Here is a 17,278-nt window from a genome sequence, read left to right on the forward strand (position 1 = left end):
ATGTGACATGATGGCTTTAGTAGATCATCAGCTGTATCACTGTGCATACCAGTCTGGTTGGTGAGGGTGTGCACGGTGAATCCCAGATGTTTGTACGTCGACGCCAGGGCCTTTGCGTCCACGTCCGAGCCAGCGCGGTCCTTCATTCCGCACGTGAAGTTCCTGTTGTTGATGATCAGCGCCAGGCCGTGCTTGGAGTGTGCCATCGGGTAGATCAGATCAAAATCCTCCTGGTCTTCAGCCGTGCCACCACCGCCGACGATCATGCCCACCTGCACAGGAGAAAGGCCACAGGTCAGCACATAGGAAAGGGCCAGAATTAAGTATCTAGTTCCAATATGTATCCTTATCCTTCGCTAGCCTGCCTGACTTGTCTAATCCCACCAGTCAAGTGCATGTGGCAATCACAGTTTCAACAGAATGAGTGTGGCAATCACAATTTCAACAGGACGAGATGGATAGCTGACAAACACTGGGCAAGAACAGTCGACCTGTCGTCACTAAACATTACAATCAACCATGCCGGGGGGCATGTCTGAACAACACGCCAAGTCAGGGGGCTAGTTATATTCATGCAACTGCTCATTGGTGACTGGTTGTTTGGATGACTCTGTTCTTACACTTGATGGTGCTGCCACTATTGTGTATGTATCCTCCGGCGGGCTTGTGTCTGCATGGCTCGTCATACTATGGAATGACGGGGCGCCACCATCAGCAGCTGCGGACGCCGATGCTGACGCAGCAGCTGGTTTTGATGAGGACGATCCAGTAGATGGTTTCAACGGCGCTGGCCCATCTAGGAGCATTGGGCACACACACACACACACACACACACACACACACACACACACACACACACACACACACACACACACACACACACACATATATATATAATATATAGTCGTCCCTCTCTAATCCGGCACCTTTTGCTACGGCATTTTCTGCTGGATTAACGAGGGTGCTGGATTAAGAAATCCTGCCCTCTGACCCGGCCCTACCCAATTACATGCATGTATCATACGTCAAAACGCAGGGTTTTTCCGTGTCGACCCCAGTATTTGGTGCACGGCTTTATATTAACTTTTCTCCAGGAATATACACAGTGATAAAGTAAAACAGAGAACATGTTCACATGTATACGTACTCTTGCACACACACGCACAGTCGATTTACGACTAGTAGTAGTAGTAGAATTTATTATTTTACTAGGGAACTCCCAACAGGCGTTGCCTTTTTACTGGGAACCCTAGGACTGCCGGATTATGAAATCAAACTACGTGCAGTTTGAGCGATTCGTTTCAAAAAGTCACTGCCGGAGGCGGAATTCAAGTGCCGGATTAAGATGTAGGAATTGAACAAAAAAAATCGGTTTCATCAGAAAGTGCGCCGGTTGGCAAGGGTTCCGGATAAACAAGTGCCGGATTAGAGAGGGACGACTGTATTATATAACAGAGCAACACGTGGAAATAGAATCCAGAGTATTCGTACAACCTATGTATGGCCATAGTCAATGATGTCATAATGATGTCATAACGATGCCATAATGATGCAAAGCACGACTGCAGGACAGGTCCATTAACATGCTGCATATACGGGCTGCAAACGCAGCGATGTCCACGACTTCTCCAAAACAACTGATCACATTACCAGGAGCTGTGCAGCGTGCTAACTAAGTTATTCAGTCTAATGGGTTTGGCCTCCAGAAGATACGCTCCCCAATTGCACGCCGCTCCAAAGTCTGTCATTCTCGCACTGACATACGCATTGGGCGGTTCTCGGTGGCACGCTTCTACACCCGGCTATCTGGAATTACGGGACACATGGCAACCGATAAATAGTGGCATATCGGAAGAACGGTGCAGTATTAGCTTCCTTCGACCAAGACCGTTTGATTCAACGCACAAAAGGTTGTGGGTTCAGAAATGACTATGTTGATCCTATCCCAACATGACTATGTTGATCCTATCCCAACATGACTCTAGCTATGTTGATCCTATCCCAACATGACTATGTTGATCCTATCCCAACATGACTATGTTGATCCTATCCCAACATGACTATGTTGATCCTATCCCAACATGACTATGTTGATCCTATCCCAACATACTGTTCACTAGTTGAGGGAATGGAAAAGGGAAAAGATTGAAGAGAACATTGACTGTCGCCACCAGGACTCAAACCAGGGACCTTCTATCCCAAAGTTCCCACTGCCTAAATGCTAAACTGGGGCCATGCCTGGTAAGTAATCCGAGGCTGACCTGTTTCAATAGGGGCATTGACAGCAGCCGCATCGTTCCGTAGCATTTCAGCCAAGTCGTGATGCGCCTCAGAATCGGAGCCTTCCAGCGACTCGATCAGAGCAGCAAATGCCCGTTTGCCCTTGCGCGGTACGATACCCAGCAGCATCTGTGCCTGTTTCTTGGCTGTGTGGTGATGATTGATATCGTCATATTCGTTCTGCGCAAGTATGCCCAGGCTCAGTAAACCGTCGAGCACATTATCCGACGGGCTAATATCCAGCAGCTCCAAGCGCCGTTTTCTCAGTACCTGTGTATGTTGCCTATCCATCTCGTGTCGATTTGGCAGGATAACTGATTTAGACTGCTTCTACTGTTGAGGATTTAGTAGGTTCTCCAGACTTTATCGATCCGGACTCTCGATCCAAGATAGTTTGCCACTCAGCGAGGCTAGGGAGCGACGGCGCAAAACACCGTAGCAAGCCACTACTACAGTGGCGGAGTGTGGCTCTTTAGCCAGTCGGCAAATGCTGAATTTACGGTGAGTGCCAGTGCCTCGTATCAGAGTAGTGTTTATGGTCTGTAAAAATGATCGACACACCATACCAATACATAACAGACGGAACGCTTCTTCCTTCAAGTACGTGGTAGTACTAATACTATTGTAATAATAGTTCACTTCAGTACTTGTGCAAGAAAGTCGTGACATGCGTAAAAATTAATGATTTACATGACATGACAGTCTGTATGCATTGTTCTGCATGCGTACCTAGCTAGCCTAGCCGGCGACATCATGTCATGACTCATGTCTGCATGTAGACGCAGGAAGGCCGGGCTCAAATAAGTCCTAAAAGACATGTCGAGTCAGCTCAATCAAACAGTTTAAGCTGAGCTCATCACTGATCATGTGCGTATTATCATGATTATTATGATTATGACTCGATCGAGTAGACTGCAAGTAAAAAAAGGGGGAAAAAGGAAACTTACTTGAAGTTAGTGATTTTCTGACTTCAACCTGTACTGAGGGGATACATCTCCGTAACATAATTATTAAAGGGGAAGTTAAGGCAAAAAATAAAAATTCACCAGTTGTAGTCTTCGGGGTGCTGAGTCGAATGGTCTTGGTCCGAGAAAGCTGAGACGCTCCCTTCCTACTTGAATCCCAATCGAACTCGCGCACTTCCACCGAAACCGGGTGACTGCGCCCTACTAGATGGAGATTTGTATGCAAAATGTCACTAAAAGCGCCGTTTCGTTCTTATAAAAGCACGGATGACCGCGATTGGCCCATATGTTGTAGTCTTTTGGACGCTGAGTCGACTGGTTTTGGTCCGAAAAGGCTGCGATGCAGCGTTCGGCCCTCATTCCCAATCGAACATGGTTGAACAAGTGGTCACGTGTAGGCCCCCGTGTAATATGCCGGCATTTTTTTTAGCATTTTCGGTACAATCCGCGAACCCAGCACTTTGGGCTCGTGATGCAGCATTTTGGGGGAAACGGAGCACTTGGCCGTTGTGTATCAAAATTGAGAGAAGAAAAACTTCCCAAACAAGAACGTCACTTCCGCATTCCGTGGGTTAGCTTCTTGTTGAGTAGTTTATGAATTGTTCACCATGGCAGATTCGAGCAAGTCTCTCATTGAGTATTTTCTGACTCCCTGGTTTTGACGGCGTGTGCTGAGGATTACAAAAAGTGAGCATTTTCCGAGCATTTTCGGCAAGGTTTGGGAGCATTTTCGGCAAGGTTTACGAGAATTCCCCAAAAGCATTCTCGGCAAAGTTTCGGGCATATTACACCGGGCCCTCAGTCACGTGCTCCTGCATACACCAGTCACCTGGTCACCGTGCCTGCAGGGTACAACTTACAGCCTGTTTGACCTTTTTTGGTTGCAGGCCTGTCACTCGAGTTGAACTCGAGTTGAACCTTGGTGTGAAAGTTGTCGCCTGCTGGCGCGGTGACCAGGTGATTTGGGCACGGGCAGGAGCACGTGACCGCTTGTTCAACCATGTTCGATTGGGAATAAAGGAGGAACGCTGCATCGCAGCTTTCTCGGACCAAAACCAGTCGACTCAGCGTCCAAAAGACTACAACATATGGGCCAATCGCAGTCATCCGTGCTTTTTAGGGGTGAAACAAGTATCTATTTTGACCAATCGATCACTCATTCATAATATTCGATCGAGTATCCGAATATTTCGAGTATTTTATCAAAATTCAAAAGCGCTAGATTTGTGAGTTCTCGACCAATTCGGAAGAAATTATCTGTGAACTTAGAACAAAAGTCGTCAACGTCTTGTAGAGGGTGTAAAGTAACGATTTTCATCAGTACTTTCATTATCTCATAACAAACTAACGGTACTTGCTGTGGTGATCGCATCGTCCAAGTCGTAAGATACTGACTCAAAGGCAGGTATAACGCATGCATACCAGTTGGTGAGCGGTACAACAGAAGTTTTTGAAAAATAGAATGCCACTACTAAAAAAAAAACAACCATCGAGTGCAAAATTTCGAATACTCGCTCGTTTGAAATTTTCGAACAAATACTCGAATATTCGAACTAATCGTTCACCCTAGTGCTTTTTAAAGAACGAAATGGCGCTTTTAGTGACATTTTGCATACAAATCCCCATCTAGTAGGGCGCAGTCACCCAGTTTCGGTGGAAGTGCGCGAGTTCGATTGGGATTAAAGTAGGAAGGGAGGGTCTCACCAGTTGTAGTCTTCGGGGTGCTGAGTCGAATGGTCTTGGTCCGAGGAAGCTGCGACGCTCCCTTCCTTCTTTCTTCCCAATCAAACTCGCGCACTTCCACCGAAACTGGGTGACTGGGCCCTACTAGATGGGGATTTGTATGCAAAATGTCACTAAAAGCGCCATGTCGTTCTTATAAAAGCACGGATGACCGCGATTGGCCCATATGTTCAACTCGAGTGACAGGACTGCACCCAAAAAAGGTCACACAGGCTAGTAAGTTGTAGCCTGCAGGCACGGTGGCCAGGTGACTGGTGTACGCAGGAGCACGTGACCGCTTGTTCAACCATGTTCGATTGGGAATAAAGGAGGAACGCTGCATCGCAGCCTTTTCGGACCAAAACCAGTCGACTCAGCGTCCAAAAGACTACAGCATATGGGCCGGTCATCCGTGCTTTTATAAGAACGAAATGGCGCTTTTAGTGACATTTTGCATACAAATCCCCATCTAGTAGGGCGCAGTCACCCAGTTTCGGTGGAAGTGCGCGAGTTCGATTGGGAATAAAGGAGGAAGGGAGCGTCTCAGCTTCCTCGGACCAAGACCATTCGACTCAGCACCCCGAAGACTACAACTGGTGAAAATTTGATTTTAGGGTATACTTCCCCTTTAACAAGTAAGTTACTCACAAGTAACCGTGATTTGTTTATGCTCAGTGCAGTGAAGTTATGCACTGAAGAATGGGAAGTATCTGTTTTATCTTGTCCTTTTCCTTGGCTTGGAAGTTCAAGAACTTCAAAAAAAACACAAGCCAAGCGGACAAAATGCAAAACTGATAGGTCTGGGTTATACGGGAGTTTTCGACCCGGATTGACTTCGACCCGGATTGAGTTCGATCTGGGTTATTTATTTATTTATTCACAATCACGTGGCACTAGCCAATGAAATGGTGATGTGGGCGATAGCCAGCCATGGCGGTAATAGAGCTAGAGGGGAGAAAGAAAAAGAACGAAAGGGGAACTGAAAAGCAGGAGAAGCTAGGGCAGGGCTGGATATCAACTAGTATGTTGCATTCTGCAGTAGCTGTGTGAATGTATTGTAACATTGGCAGGATTTTAGATGTTGTGGGAGGAGAAAACAATGGCGGTAAGCAAGGAAGAGAGGAGATGTTTGCATAGAGGCAGACCGCGCAATAGGGAAGCAGAGAGAGTTTCTGGTGCGCATGTCTTGAGATTGAGCAAACCAGCTTAGGCAGGAGAGAGCATGAAGAGGAGCAATGCCCAGCTTAATAATGGGTTGAACGGATTGAGTTTCAATCTGCCATGAACACAGATTGACTGGAGCGCTTGCACACTGCATTGCGCTTGACTCAGGCCAGATTACTGAATCAACTATATTGGAAATAAGTCTGCTAGCATGGAGCTGGCTGATCACCTGGAGGCCCCGCGGAGAACTGCACCCCGAGTTGCATTGTGGATTGCGGTGTGGACGAATGAATACAGTGAAGCGGCCACATGCGTCAAGAGTACACAACCCCAAGAGTGTGCAGCTCTGATCTCCCAGCTATGGGTGCCCTGCAGCGGCACCAGCTGCATTCATTACCGTATTTCCGTAGGGCTGAAAGGAATATTCGAAATATGCAAGGCGGAAAAAGAATATTCTTCGTTTTAAAGTAGAATAGGAATATTCGTAAATGTACAGAAACTCACCTTTTTATTATTATTATTATTATTATTATTATTATTTCACCGTCCAATGGCAGAAGCCAATGCAAAGGAGGGGGCGTTAGCCAGCCATAGCAAGAGAAGAAGAAAAAAAGAAGAAAGAATGAAGGAAAGAAGATGATAATCGGAAGAAAATAATGCATCAGGGGGTGAAATGTATCACTATGTTGACCAGGGTGGAGAGCGGCGAGATAAGCTAGCAAAAGAGGCGAGCGAGCCTACAACGTGGCATGACATTTAACATGGTCTATGAACTGTCTAATATTGGATATTGTCTTCATTTCCATGGGCAGCTTGAGCCAATACGAGTATGCAGAGAAGATAGGAGATTTGGTAAACATAGTTGACAAAGCTCTGGGAAGTACTATGCCATTGCGAGTGTCCCGTGCGAAAGTAAACCAATTATACTTGGTGAGATGTTCAGGGACAATGTTCAGTTTAATACGATGGACCAGAACGCATGACTGTCTCTGCGACAGGATAGAGATGGGGCTGGTGGAGGCCAAACTATATAGATCAGTAGAGGGGAAAAGAGTGGGTTTACGAAAAATAATGTTCAACACACGTTTATGATGTATTTCTAGTGTCTGTACAGCAGATTTACTAAGCAGGGAATGCCAAGCAGTGGCGCCATACAGAAAGATAGGAAGGAGGTAGCATTTATAAAAGAGACGAATACATTCGGGAGACAAGTGGGAGCAGTGAGACATCAGGCAACCTACAGATTTGCTAACTTTGTTGCATACAAAATCTACGTGAGAATTCCAGGACAATTGCGAGTCAAATACAACACCCAAATGCCTGTGCGTATCTACAATAGTAATATTAATAGCCGAATCAAGTCCGGGAAGGGTAAATGTAGGAGGGTGGTCTATTTGAGGGAGAAAGACTATTTCTGTTTTCAAGATTTTGACATTGATCAAGCTTATTTGGTGCAAAATATAAGTAGGCTTGCCTCTTTCGATGTGTTATAATCAGCAAGACAAATGATTTTTCAAATGTCTCTCTTGTAATTGGGGTGTATGTCAGTTAATGGTCCGTGGTTACCATGGATAAAACTAGGTATCCATGGAAATAATTGTATGGTTTAGAATATTCGGAATATTCTTCGTTTCGCACATATTCGGAAAAAGGATATTTGTTCGCTTCATTGAGGATTCGTTTCAGCCCTAATTTTCCGAAGTCACGATAAGCCGCACTTTGAAAACCACCCGAAGTCTCCGAGGAAAGCGGATTTGGACGCAGGAAACCGTAGTGGACTGATCAATAATGCCGCAACATCCCACCGTTTGGGGCTACGTAGTGCGGGCAGCACGCCGCGCCAGACCCCATGTGCAGAGTTGCCCGAAGGTACATGTACATAACCCAAAGAGCCATACTCTTTGGGTTATGTACCTTGGTACTGTATAAAACGTATCACTGACGTAGCTTTAATGCCATGGCATTTACGTACATGTACATCTACAATGTACATGTAAAGGGCCGACATGTTTGGAGGAACTTGCACTACGTATGCATGTACCAATCACTTTACTCTAGTCTGGCTATTCACATACACACTGTACATCTACATGGGTTATGTGAGTGATGTCATGTCGTGAGTGATGTCATGTCATGAGTGATGTCATGTCGTGAGTGATGTCATGTCGTGAGTGATGTCATGTCGTGAGTGATGTCATGTCGTGAGTGATGTCATGTCGTGAGTGATGTCATGTCGTGAGTGATGTGTATTCAGCGGAATCGCTTATGGTCCGTGTTATACAAATGATAGCATGTTGATGAGTTAGCGGAACCGCTTATGGGCGCTATGTAAACAGCGGGAGTCGCTAGTGCATCGCCGGGCCGAGAGTCCCGAGACTTTACCGAAACATCTTGGCAACTGATGATGTAATCCGGCATACTAGCAATAGTAACCTCTATAGAGTGTTGGGCCACACAGTCGGGTAGGCATTGTACGAGGCCACGCGTCAATGTACAACGTGCAAGGGGGGGGGGGGGGTAATAACGTTAGGCTGCGCTAGGATTTGAAGAAAGATACTCTCTGTCTACTGGCCAACCCATGCTACAGTTAGTGCTCTAAGTACACAACGATGACATCATCACAAGGCTATACAGTCTGAAGCATGTATTTGGTTTGATGATGTTCGTGCTCCGACACGGCTTGACCAACTAGTTGCCTGATCTTGGAGGCACAGCTCCTCTCTCCTTGTGTGTGTGTGTGTGTGTGTGTGTGTGTATGTGTGTGTCTCAGCTGCCCCTCCGGGGCCCACGTAACCTTCATGGCAGTGGCTCAACAGGACAGGACAGGACAGGTGTGAGTGTGTGTGTGTGTGTGTGTGTGTGTGTGTGTGTGTGTGTGTGTGTGTGTGTGTGTGTGTGTGTGGTGTGTGTGTGTGTTGCTATGGCTTCTGCTGTAGCATCGCTATCATCGCCTCTGGCGATGGGCGTCAAATGGTAAATGGAGTGTGTGTGTGTGTGTGTGTGTGTGTGTGTGTGTGTGTGTGTGTGTGTGTGTGTGTGTGTTGCTATGTCTAACATAGCTGTTCACTATCATTGCTTCCACGATGGGCAGGTCTGAGGTCTGAGGTGAGGTGTGTGTGTGTGTGGTGTGTGTGTGTGTGTGTGTGTGTGTGTGTGTGTGTGTGTGTGCGTGCGCGCGTGTGTGTGTGTGCGTGTGCATGCGTGCGCGTGTGCATGCGTGCGTGCGTGTGTGTGTGTGTGTGCATGCGTGCGTGTGTGTGTGTGTGTGTGTGTGTGTGTGTGTGTGTGTGTGTGTGTGTGTGTGTGTGTGTGTGGTTTATCATAGTGACTAGTGTAATACACAGCTACATTTACATGACTATGGGGATACATGTATACTGTCGTTTCCAAGCACCCCGCATATCCCACACCCTGCATATCCCACACCCCTCATATCCCACACCCCGCATATCCCACACCCTGCATATCCCACACACCTCATATCCCACACCCCGCATATCCGACACCCCGCATATCCCACACCCCGCATATCCGACATTCCGCATATCCGACACCCAGCATATCCCACACCCCGCATATCCGACACCCAGCATATCCGACACCCCGCATATCCCACACCCCGCATATCCGACACCCCGCATATCCCACACCCCGCATATCCCACACCCCGCATATCCGACACCCCGCATATCCGACACCCTGCATATCCCACACCCCGCATATCCCACACCCCGCATATCCGACACCCCGCATATCCGACACCCCGCATATCCCACACCCCGCATATCCCACACCCCGCATATCCCACACCCCGCATATCCCACACCCCGCATATCCGACACCCCGCATATCCCACACCCCGCATATCCGACATTCCGCATATCCGACACCCAGCATATCCCACACCCCGCATATCCGACACCCTGCATATCCCACACCCCGCATATCCCACACCCCGCATATCCGACACCCTGCATATCCGACACCCCGCATATCCGACACCCTGCATATCCGACACCCCGCATATCCCACACCCCGCATATCCCACACCCAGCATATCCCACACCCCGCATATCCGACACCCCGCATATCCCACACCCCGCATATCCGAAACCCCGTATATCCCACACCCCGCATATCCGACACCCCGCATATCCGACACCCCGCATATCCCACACCCCGCATATCCGACACCCCGCATATCCGACACCCTGCATATCCCACACCCCGCATATCCCACACCCCGCATATCCGACACCCCGCATATCCGACACCCTGCACATCACTGCCTTCTTCAGTGAAGTGGCATGTGATCATGACTCAGTGTGCAATGCATGCAGCGTCCTCCTCATGGCAGACTTGTCAGCTTTCAGCTTGGAGCTGGCCAACTATCAAAGCAACGTCTGTTTTCTGTCAATGATGGCGCTGTTGGCAGCAGCAGATAGCTGTCATTGTGGACGCCATATCTCTTCCCTGCTGATCCCCGACCAAGTAACTACAGTCATCTACAATGGCATGTACGAGTGTCAAGTGAGAAATTTTCGCTAAAGATTAAATTTCGCTATTTTCGCTACCATCACACCTTCACGAACATAAAGCACCGCAAACTGCTGTGTGCATTGATGTAGAAGATCCAATTGAAGAGATTACATCGCGAAAGTTTCTCGTCGTGAACCGGCACAATTTTTGAAAACGCAAACTTTGCGCGCCGCAAAAGTTTATCGCTTTACAGTACATGACTGTATAGTCTCAGTACCCAGTGTGGGACTATAATTAATTAATATAATTATTCGAATAGTCGACTGTGACCATGGTGACTGTGAGCCAGACTCAGCCAGTGCCTAGCGCCTTGCTGTGATCAATGATCATGATTCGTGGTCATCAATGACTCATCATGCCATCAGCTTATGCATCCGGGGACTGAATAGAATCCCCCCCCTGGTCCTGTGTACACCTGGCCCTGATACATGGAGCGTGCACCATGGGCATGGCATGGCCATGCCGGCATGATTGTGATTCTCAAACCCGGGAATGCATGCATACCTGCATTGTAGCTACAGCTATGATGGCAGTGTGTAGCAAGACCAGTTTACCTGTTTTCGGCAGGAAAACCAGGCCTGGATTGCAAGCCTTGAACCTAAACTAGTCTTTTGATTGTAATGCTAATGCTACTCTACCTACAAAATAAAAAGCCATGTCAGGCTGCACTGCCGCTAACTAATTACTTATGACAGTTATGGGGGACATGGTCCCTAGCGGCTCAGTTGCTAAAACTGACAGTAGCAATTAATTAAGTAGAGTGTAGTGAAGCAGTGAGGGGAAAGTCCTCCATCACGTCCTGCCATGCGTCAGTTCAATTGCTTTATTGACGTCGACTTGTATTGGACACTCACCTAACTTTACCGTGGTTTGCGTCAGACCAACACCTGCTCCGTAGATCTACTGCATCATGTGCATGCGCCGAGTTTCTGTGTCAGTAGAACTACTCATCATGTGTCAGTAGAGTACTCTGCTCATGGCGCCGTGGCGGAGCCGATGCCCCAAACTGCCAAAGCCAAAGTTTCACCCGGCCCAAAGCGGCAAAGGGCCAAACATGAAAAGTCAGTAGATCTACTGACTACAAGTACAATCATGACTGGTCTGGTCTTGCGAGTTATGCATGCATGCATACTACAGTCAACTTCGCTAATAACGACATCGGATATAACGACAATTCGCGAATAACGACAGAATTTCCATGCCCAGAGCAAAGTCCCATCCCACTGTAATACATATAATGAGACTTCGGGTATAACGACACTTCGTGAATAAGGACACCTTTTTCATGCCCCGCCGAGTGTCGTTATAAGCGAAGTTGACTGTAGTATGCAGTCGAGTCCCGGACTGATGCCACTAGTACACCTATACTAGCTATAGTAGGCACTACTAGTGATTTAGATGGCTTAGCACCTGCACGCAGCCACACACACAGCTTGTACTTGTGTCACTCTCAGCATGGTCAGTGTCTTTAGTCTAGACTTTACCATGACTGTGCAGTAGATCTACCTAAACCATGTAAACCGGTGCAAGAAGTTTGTAGCCATATTATTGCTCGATCGCAGACGTAGTGGCTAGCTTGTTTTTTAGAACGCTGTTTCTTTCTAGTTTTCTAGTGTTTACTGTGTTGAAGGAGCAGAACAAACAATGGATAGGGATCACAGGAAGTCTTTGACAAAGTGCCAGCTGAAGCTGCTAGATTTGCTGAATCCTGAGGATTATGTCCTGGACTATTTGCTGAGCGAGGAAATTATTTCTAGCGCAGAAAAAGATAAGGTTTCCCTGAAGCCTACTCCCAAGGAGCAGACCAGGGAGCTATTGGACATTGTTCCGCGGAAAGGAGCAAAGGCCTGGGATACTTTCCTGGAAGGCTTGCGAGGATCAGAGGCCGGGGCGCATCGCGAAGCCGCAGATGCTCTCGAGGAAATGCTCACACAGGTGAAGGCGGGAAGAAGTCCGCGACCACCTCGTCGAGTTGAACATGAAGGTACGATGTTGGCCAAAACACCAGCCTCTCATAAAAGTTTATGTCGGATTTCTATCAGTATCGTATATTGTACAATCTATAATAAAATCTACATGTACCACCTTTTTTTAGACATCAGGCTGATCAGCAAAAATGATCAGATGTGCTGTGTTGGTAATTGCCATGAGTAACACTTAGCGCCAATCAATAGTCACTCCCACTTATCTGAATCCGCTAAATGAAGTAAAAACATTGCACCATTGAGTGCATGGTGAAACACTGGTATGACTGGTACCAATGTGATCAGAGATGCGTCTGGGACTTCCCATGGGGTGACCATTATTACCCCCCCCCCCCCCCCTCCCCCCATCACCAGAGTAGATCATGACGATGTGAGAGGACTTGTCGGTGGGTCACAGTGGTAGTTGTGTAGCAAGAAGGGGCTATACCGGTATATGCGTGTGTGTGTGTGTGTGTCTGTGTGTGTGTGTGTGTGTGTGTGTGTGTGTGTCTGTGTGTGTGTGTGTGCGCACATGATAACACAGGCAGGTGAATAAATAGCCCGTGTGCTGGGAGAGGGTATTCTCATACCTCAAGTAAACTGGCTTTCTCTTCTGCTGGTGATGTATCTTCTGTGTCTGTTCACTCTGTTGTGTGTCTGTTGTGTTGCTTGGTTGCACTGGGATCATACTACTACTACTACTACTACTGGACTGACTAATTTCTAGGAGCAGCAAAATATTGGAAGATGGAGACGTGGGTTCGAATCCTATCGCTACCACCAATAGCATATCTTTACTTTCTCCACCAACGCCCAGCCCGTGCCATCTCACACTTGTACAATGGTCGACGATAACTACATTTAGAAGACTGTTCATTAATACGACGACGAAACACAACTGGACATGACGAACTCGAGATGAAGACTGCTTTTCACACCTCAGCAACCTGCGCATGCACCAACACCATGTACACGCCACGTACACAAAATAACGTACTGCAACAGATGCACCCATTGCCCAAGATCTGTTCAAAATCTCTTTTATTTTGCATACTGCAACTCGACGCAACTGCGTGTCAAGGCTACTGTTTGTGCACAACACGGGACACTGTTGGCAAATATCCGTTCTTCTGCTGCTGGCTACCCGTGTGTGTGTATGTGTGTATCTCTATTGGTGTGTGTCTGTGCATATCTACGTGTTGTGCAGGCGATGGTGCTGGAGCGTCCCGTCCCGCTGTCGGTGGCAGCACTCAGCCGGACTGGCTTGGTGGCAGTGGCAGCAGCAGTACTGGCCGCAGCGATAGCAGCCAGTTGACTGTCCGGGTAGATCTGGACAATTTCAATGATGTGTACAAGATGACAAGTCAGCCGCGAGGTATGGCCTACGTGATCAACAACAAAAACTTTTCGAGGAGCAGTGGAATGCCAAAGCGTAATGGCACCGATGTGGACATGAACGCACTGGACGAGGTAACTTGTTATGTGCTGCGCATGTGGCTGTGTGGTAAAGTACTGCGAGCGCACCCCACCCCCACTTGCCTTATGTGGTCGTGTTGTGTGTGTGTGGGGGGGGGGGGGGGGTCTCACACCGTACAAACTTAGTTGCACTCCGCCATACACTTTTCCTTCCCTTGGCTGTAAAATCAAGGTGGGGTGCTCTGGCGGTACAGTTTGAGGTACATGTGATATGAGGTAAGTGTTGCACATTGTAAACCTAACCACCACTCAAAGAATTGTGTAATGTCCTGGCGTTGTACCCGAACTGCTACAGTTGATAATCAAACCAGTCCATAGGAGTTGAAGAAGACATGGATTTGCCGAATATCATCAGTATGCTCACTATCAAATTTAGTTCCTGCTGTGTGGTTCGGCTAGTGACCACTGTATTCCACGAATCTTCTTGCTGCACCTTTGCTTGTAATGTCGCTGAGTGGATGATGGAGCTCTTTTTAAATACTAGTATGATGTTGAGCTTGGACAGCCCTCTTGCCTGCTATCTTATGAGTCATGACTCGTGGGATACTCAGTCTTCCCCCCATTACATCATATGCAGCATCTGTTCAGGCAATTGGAGCATGCAAACATACATGAAAAGCCCGTTGTGCATTGCCAAACATGAAATGCATAAGTTCAGCATGTGTGTACGCTGGGTTCAGCAGAGCACTGTAGTATTTCGGGTGCTCCAGCTGTGAACTTGGTGAGAGTGTGGTTGGCCTAAACACGCTCGATTCCATGTTAATTCCTAACGCTGGAACATTCTTGCCTTCACCTTGTTATACCACCTGGATTCCACTGCATACTCAATAGAGTAAGGTACTTGCAGAATTCCCGATTCCATACCCCACACAGCCATGCTGGGGTGGCTGTAGCTGTGTGGGGTGGCGGTGGTAAAACAAAAACTATAATGTCATTGCGCAATGGGCTTATTGCAAATGGAAGTCTGTTTGTTTGTCTGGTGTGATTGACTACTGTACACGCACTGACGTGACGTGCAGATGTGGACCGGTTTAGGATTCGAAACAAGAATATTCAAAGACCAGGGCGGCGGGGACTTGCGCTACGAGCTTGGACGCCTTGCCAAGCAAGACCACACTGGTCGTGACTGCATGGTGGTCAGCATACTCACACATGGTGTTGAGGGCAAGCTGTATGGATCGGACGGAGACCTGGTACCCGTAGAAGACCTGATTGAGCTATTCAACAATGATGTGGTGCATAAGTCGCTCATCGGCAAACCAAAGCTATTCTTTTTGCAGGTAAGGTCATTGATGATTTTTTGGTGCTTATGAAATCATAACAGTCATTGACCTGTGCAATGTAATCTGAACATTCGTTTGACTGCTTAGGCAAAGCCAGTTCACAATAAGGACGGAGTGCATGTGTGTGTGTATGTGCGTGCGTGTCTGTCCATCTATTCTCTACCTGTTCAGGCATGTCGCGGTGACTACTTTGACAAGGGAACAGACCAGCCTGATTCAGCTATTGCCGAGGAAATGATGACGGACGATTCGGACACCACCATCGACGGAAAGCTCCGCTCGATACCATCCGCGGCCGACATGTTCGTTGGCTACGCAACCATTCCTGGCTTTGTGTCATGGAGGAACTCTGAGAGGGGATCTTGGTTTGTGCAGAGTATCATCAAAACCTTCCGCGAGTACTCCAAGGAAGAGCATTTGATCGACATGATGGTACGAGTGAACCAGTGTGTGGCGACGGAGTTTGAGGCCAGCGGCCATAACAAGCAAGTACCATCGCCTGTGGTTCGGCTAACAAAGAAGCTGTATTTCCGGCCCGGTTACTACGCCAGGAAGTGAGCGACAGCTAGGCGTCACTGACCACTACCATGATGAGCACCAGCTGGACACGAGCACTAGCCGGCAACTGTCAAGCTGTTATTGCTGGACTGTTGTGTGCTTACTTGGCTGTGCTTGGTGCCAGGTGAGGCTCTCACCGTATCGTATCATGAGGCCTGTGCCGAATGCTTTGATGGCCCAGGATCAGACCTGGCAGTGACGAGCTGTGCATGCAACGGAATCCAGAGCCATACCTAGAGTATTATCTTTCGAAGACAATCTTTCTGGGACAATATAGTGTGTCATTTAGTTTTTTACATGGTCAACAGCATTGCTCTTCAACTGTTCTCTAAAAAACTCTAATAACTTTGATAAATACATGTAGATGTAAGATGGCACAACCGCAATGTCAAATTGTGCGTATTAGCCTCTTGAATTTCTCTATTTTTTGTTGTATTGAAGAAGAGATTTTCTGGCAAGTGTTTTACGAAGCAATGGTCGATATTGTCTAATAACTTACAAAATATGTTGGACAGGTTTTGGTGTGCGTACTGGACTCTGACAAGACTACACTGACCGTTGACAGTTTCCATCATGTGTTGTTGTTCTTCTCTGAAACAGTACGAGTTCCCCATGGCGCAGCTCACCAGATCAAGGTGTGGGTCCCCTTCACTCAGTAGAGTCGAGCGAGCTGTGCTCCCAGTGCCGAGAGGCGGGCTCATGCCCCTTCATGGCTACGCATCCCTTGTCTTGCCAGTTAGACAAGGGAGAAGTAGCCAGTTGGCTCGGCTACTATTATTGTAGTAGGCGACTGGCCGAAATAATAGGGAGCCCTACACACACACACACACACACACACACACACACACACACACACACACACACACACACACACACACACACACACTACACGAGCCGTAGGGGTAGATTCTGCTTACGATCTTTTGCCTTTTTGCCACGAGCTTGTATCATTGGGGAGCTTGTATCCCATGTCAATGTTCTTGCACTGGACCTCAGGCCAGTCAGAGACGGCCTTCACCTGTGTCTCAAACTCGGCTATTGTTACCGGTGCTTACGTTGTCCGTGACCTCTACTAGGTCGGTCCCCTTTTTTGGCATATTTGTTTGGTCACTGTGACCCGGCTTCTTCGTTACATAACGCTGTCTGCCAGCGGCGTCTGCCTTCTCCAAGTATAACGTTTGTTTTCTTACATGACACGTGATCGTTGGCCATGGCCAATAGGCGGTCTTCCCGCCGCGGGCATAATCAGGCCATCAGGACCGTTTGACGTCATTTCGGGAATAATTGTTCGACCTTTGACCTTCTCTAATATGTTGCTTCGCGCTGT

The 17,278-nt window shown here is 47.8% G+C and overlaps 2 protein-coding genes across 3 annotated transcripts in view; one reads left to right on the forward strand and one right to left on the reverse strand.

Annotated features, from left to right (window-relative positions):
• LOC135816079 (caspase-3-like) overlaps positions 1-2,886 on the reverse strand; it is a 31,497-nt gene extending 28,611 nt beyond the window's left edge. The window contains exons 1-3 of one of the 2 annotated variants that reach the window (XM_065329448.1): positions 2,262-2,886; positions 621-796; positions 50-272 (exon numbers count right to left, since the gene is read on the reverse strand). In XM_065329448.1, the coding sequence (XP_065185520.1) occupies positions 50-272; positions 621-796; positions 2,262-2,571 (709 nt within the window). In that variant the 5' untranslated portion in view covers positions 2,572-2,886. The remainder of the gene's footprint in view (positions 1-49; positions 273-620; positions 797-2,261) is intronic. The other variant, XM_065329447.1, reaches the window with a different exon arrangement.
• A 9,258-nt stretch (positions 2,887-12,144) lies between these two features.
• On the forward strand, positions 12,145-16,520 carry LOC135816080 (caspase-3-like). Its single transcript, XM_065329449.1, has 4 exons — positions 12,145-12,654; positions 13,842-14,104; positions 15,130-15,390; positions 15,565-16,520. Exons 1-4 carry the CDS (start codon positions 12,315-12,317, stop codon positions 15,949-15,951), a joined length of 1,251 nt encoding a protein of 416 aa, XP_065185521.1. The 5' UTR covers positions 12,145-12,314; the 3' UTR covers positions 15,952-16,520.
• Positions 16,521-17,278: the final 758 nt, after the last annotated feature.

Source organism: Sycon ciliatum, chromosome 4, assembly GCF_964019385.1.
Source record: "Sycon ciliatum chromosome 4, ocSycCili1.1, whole genome shotgun sequence".
NCBI classification, from domain to species: Eukaryota; Metazoa; Porifera; class Calcarea; order Leucosolenida; family Sycettidae; genus Sycon; species Sycon ciliatum.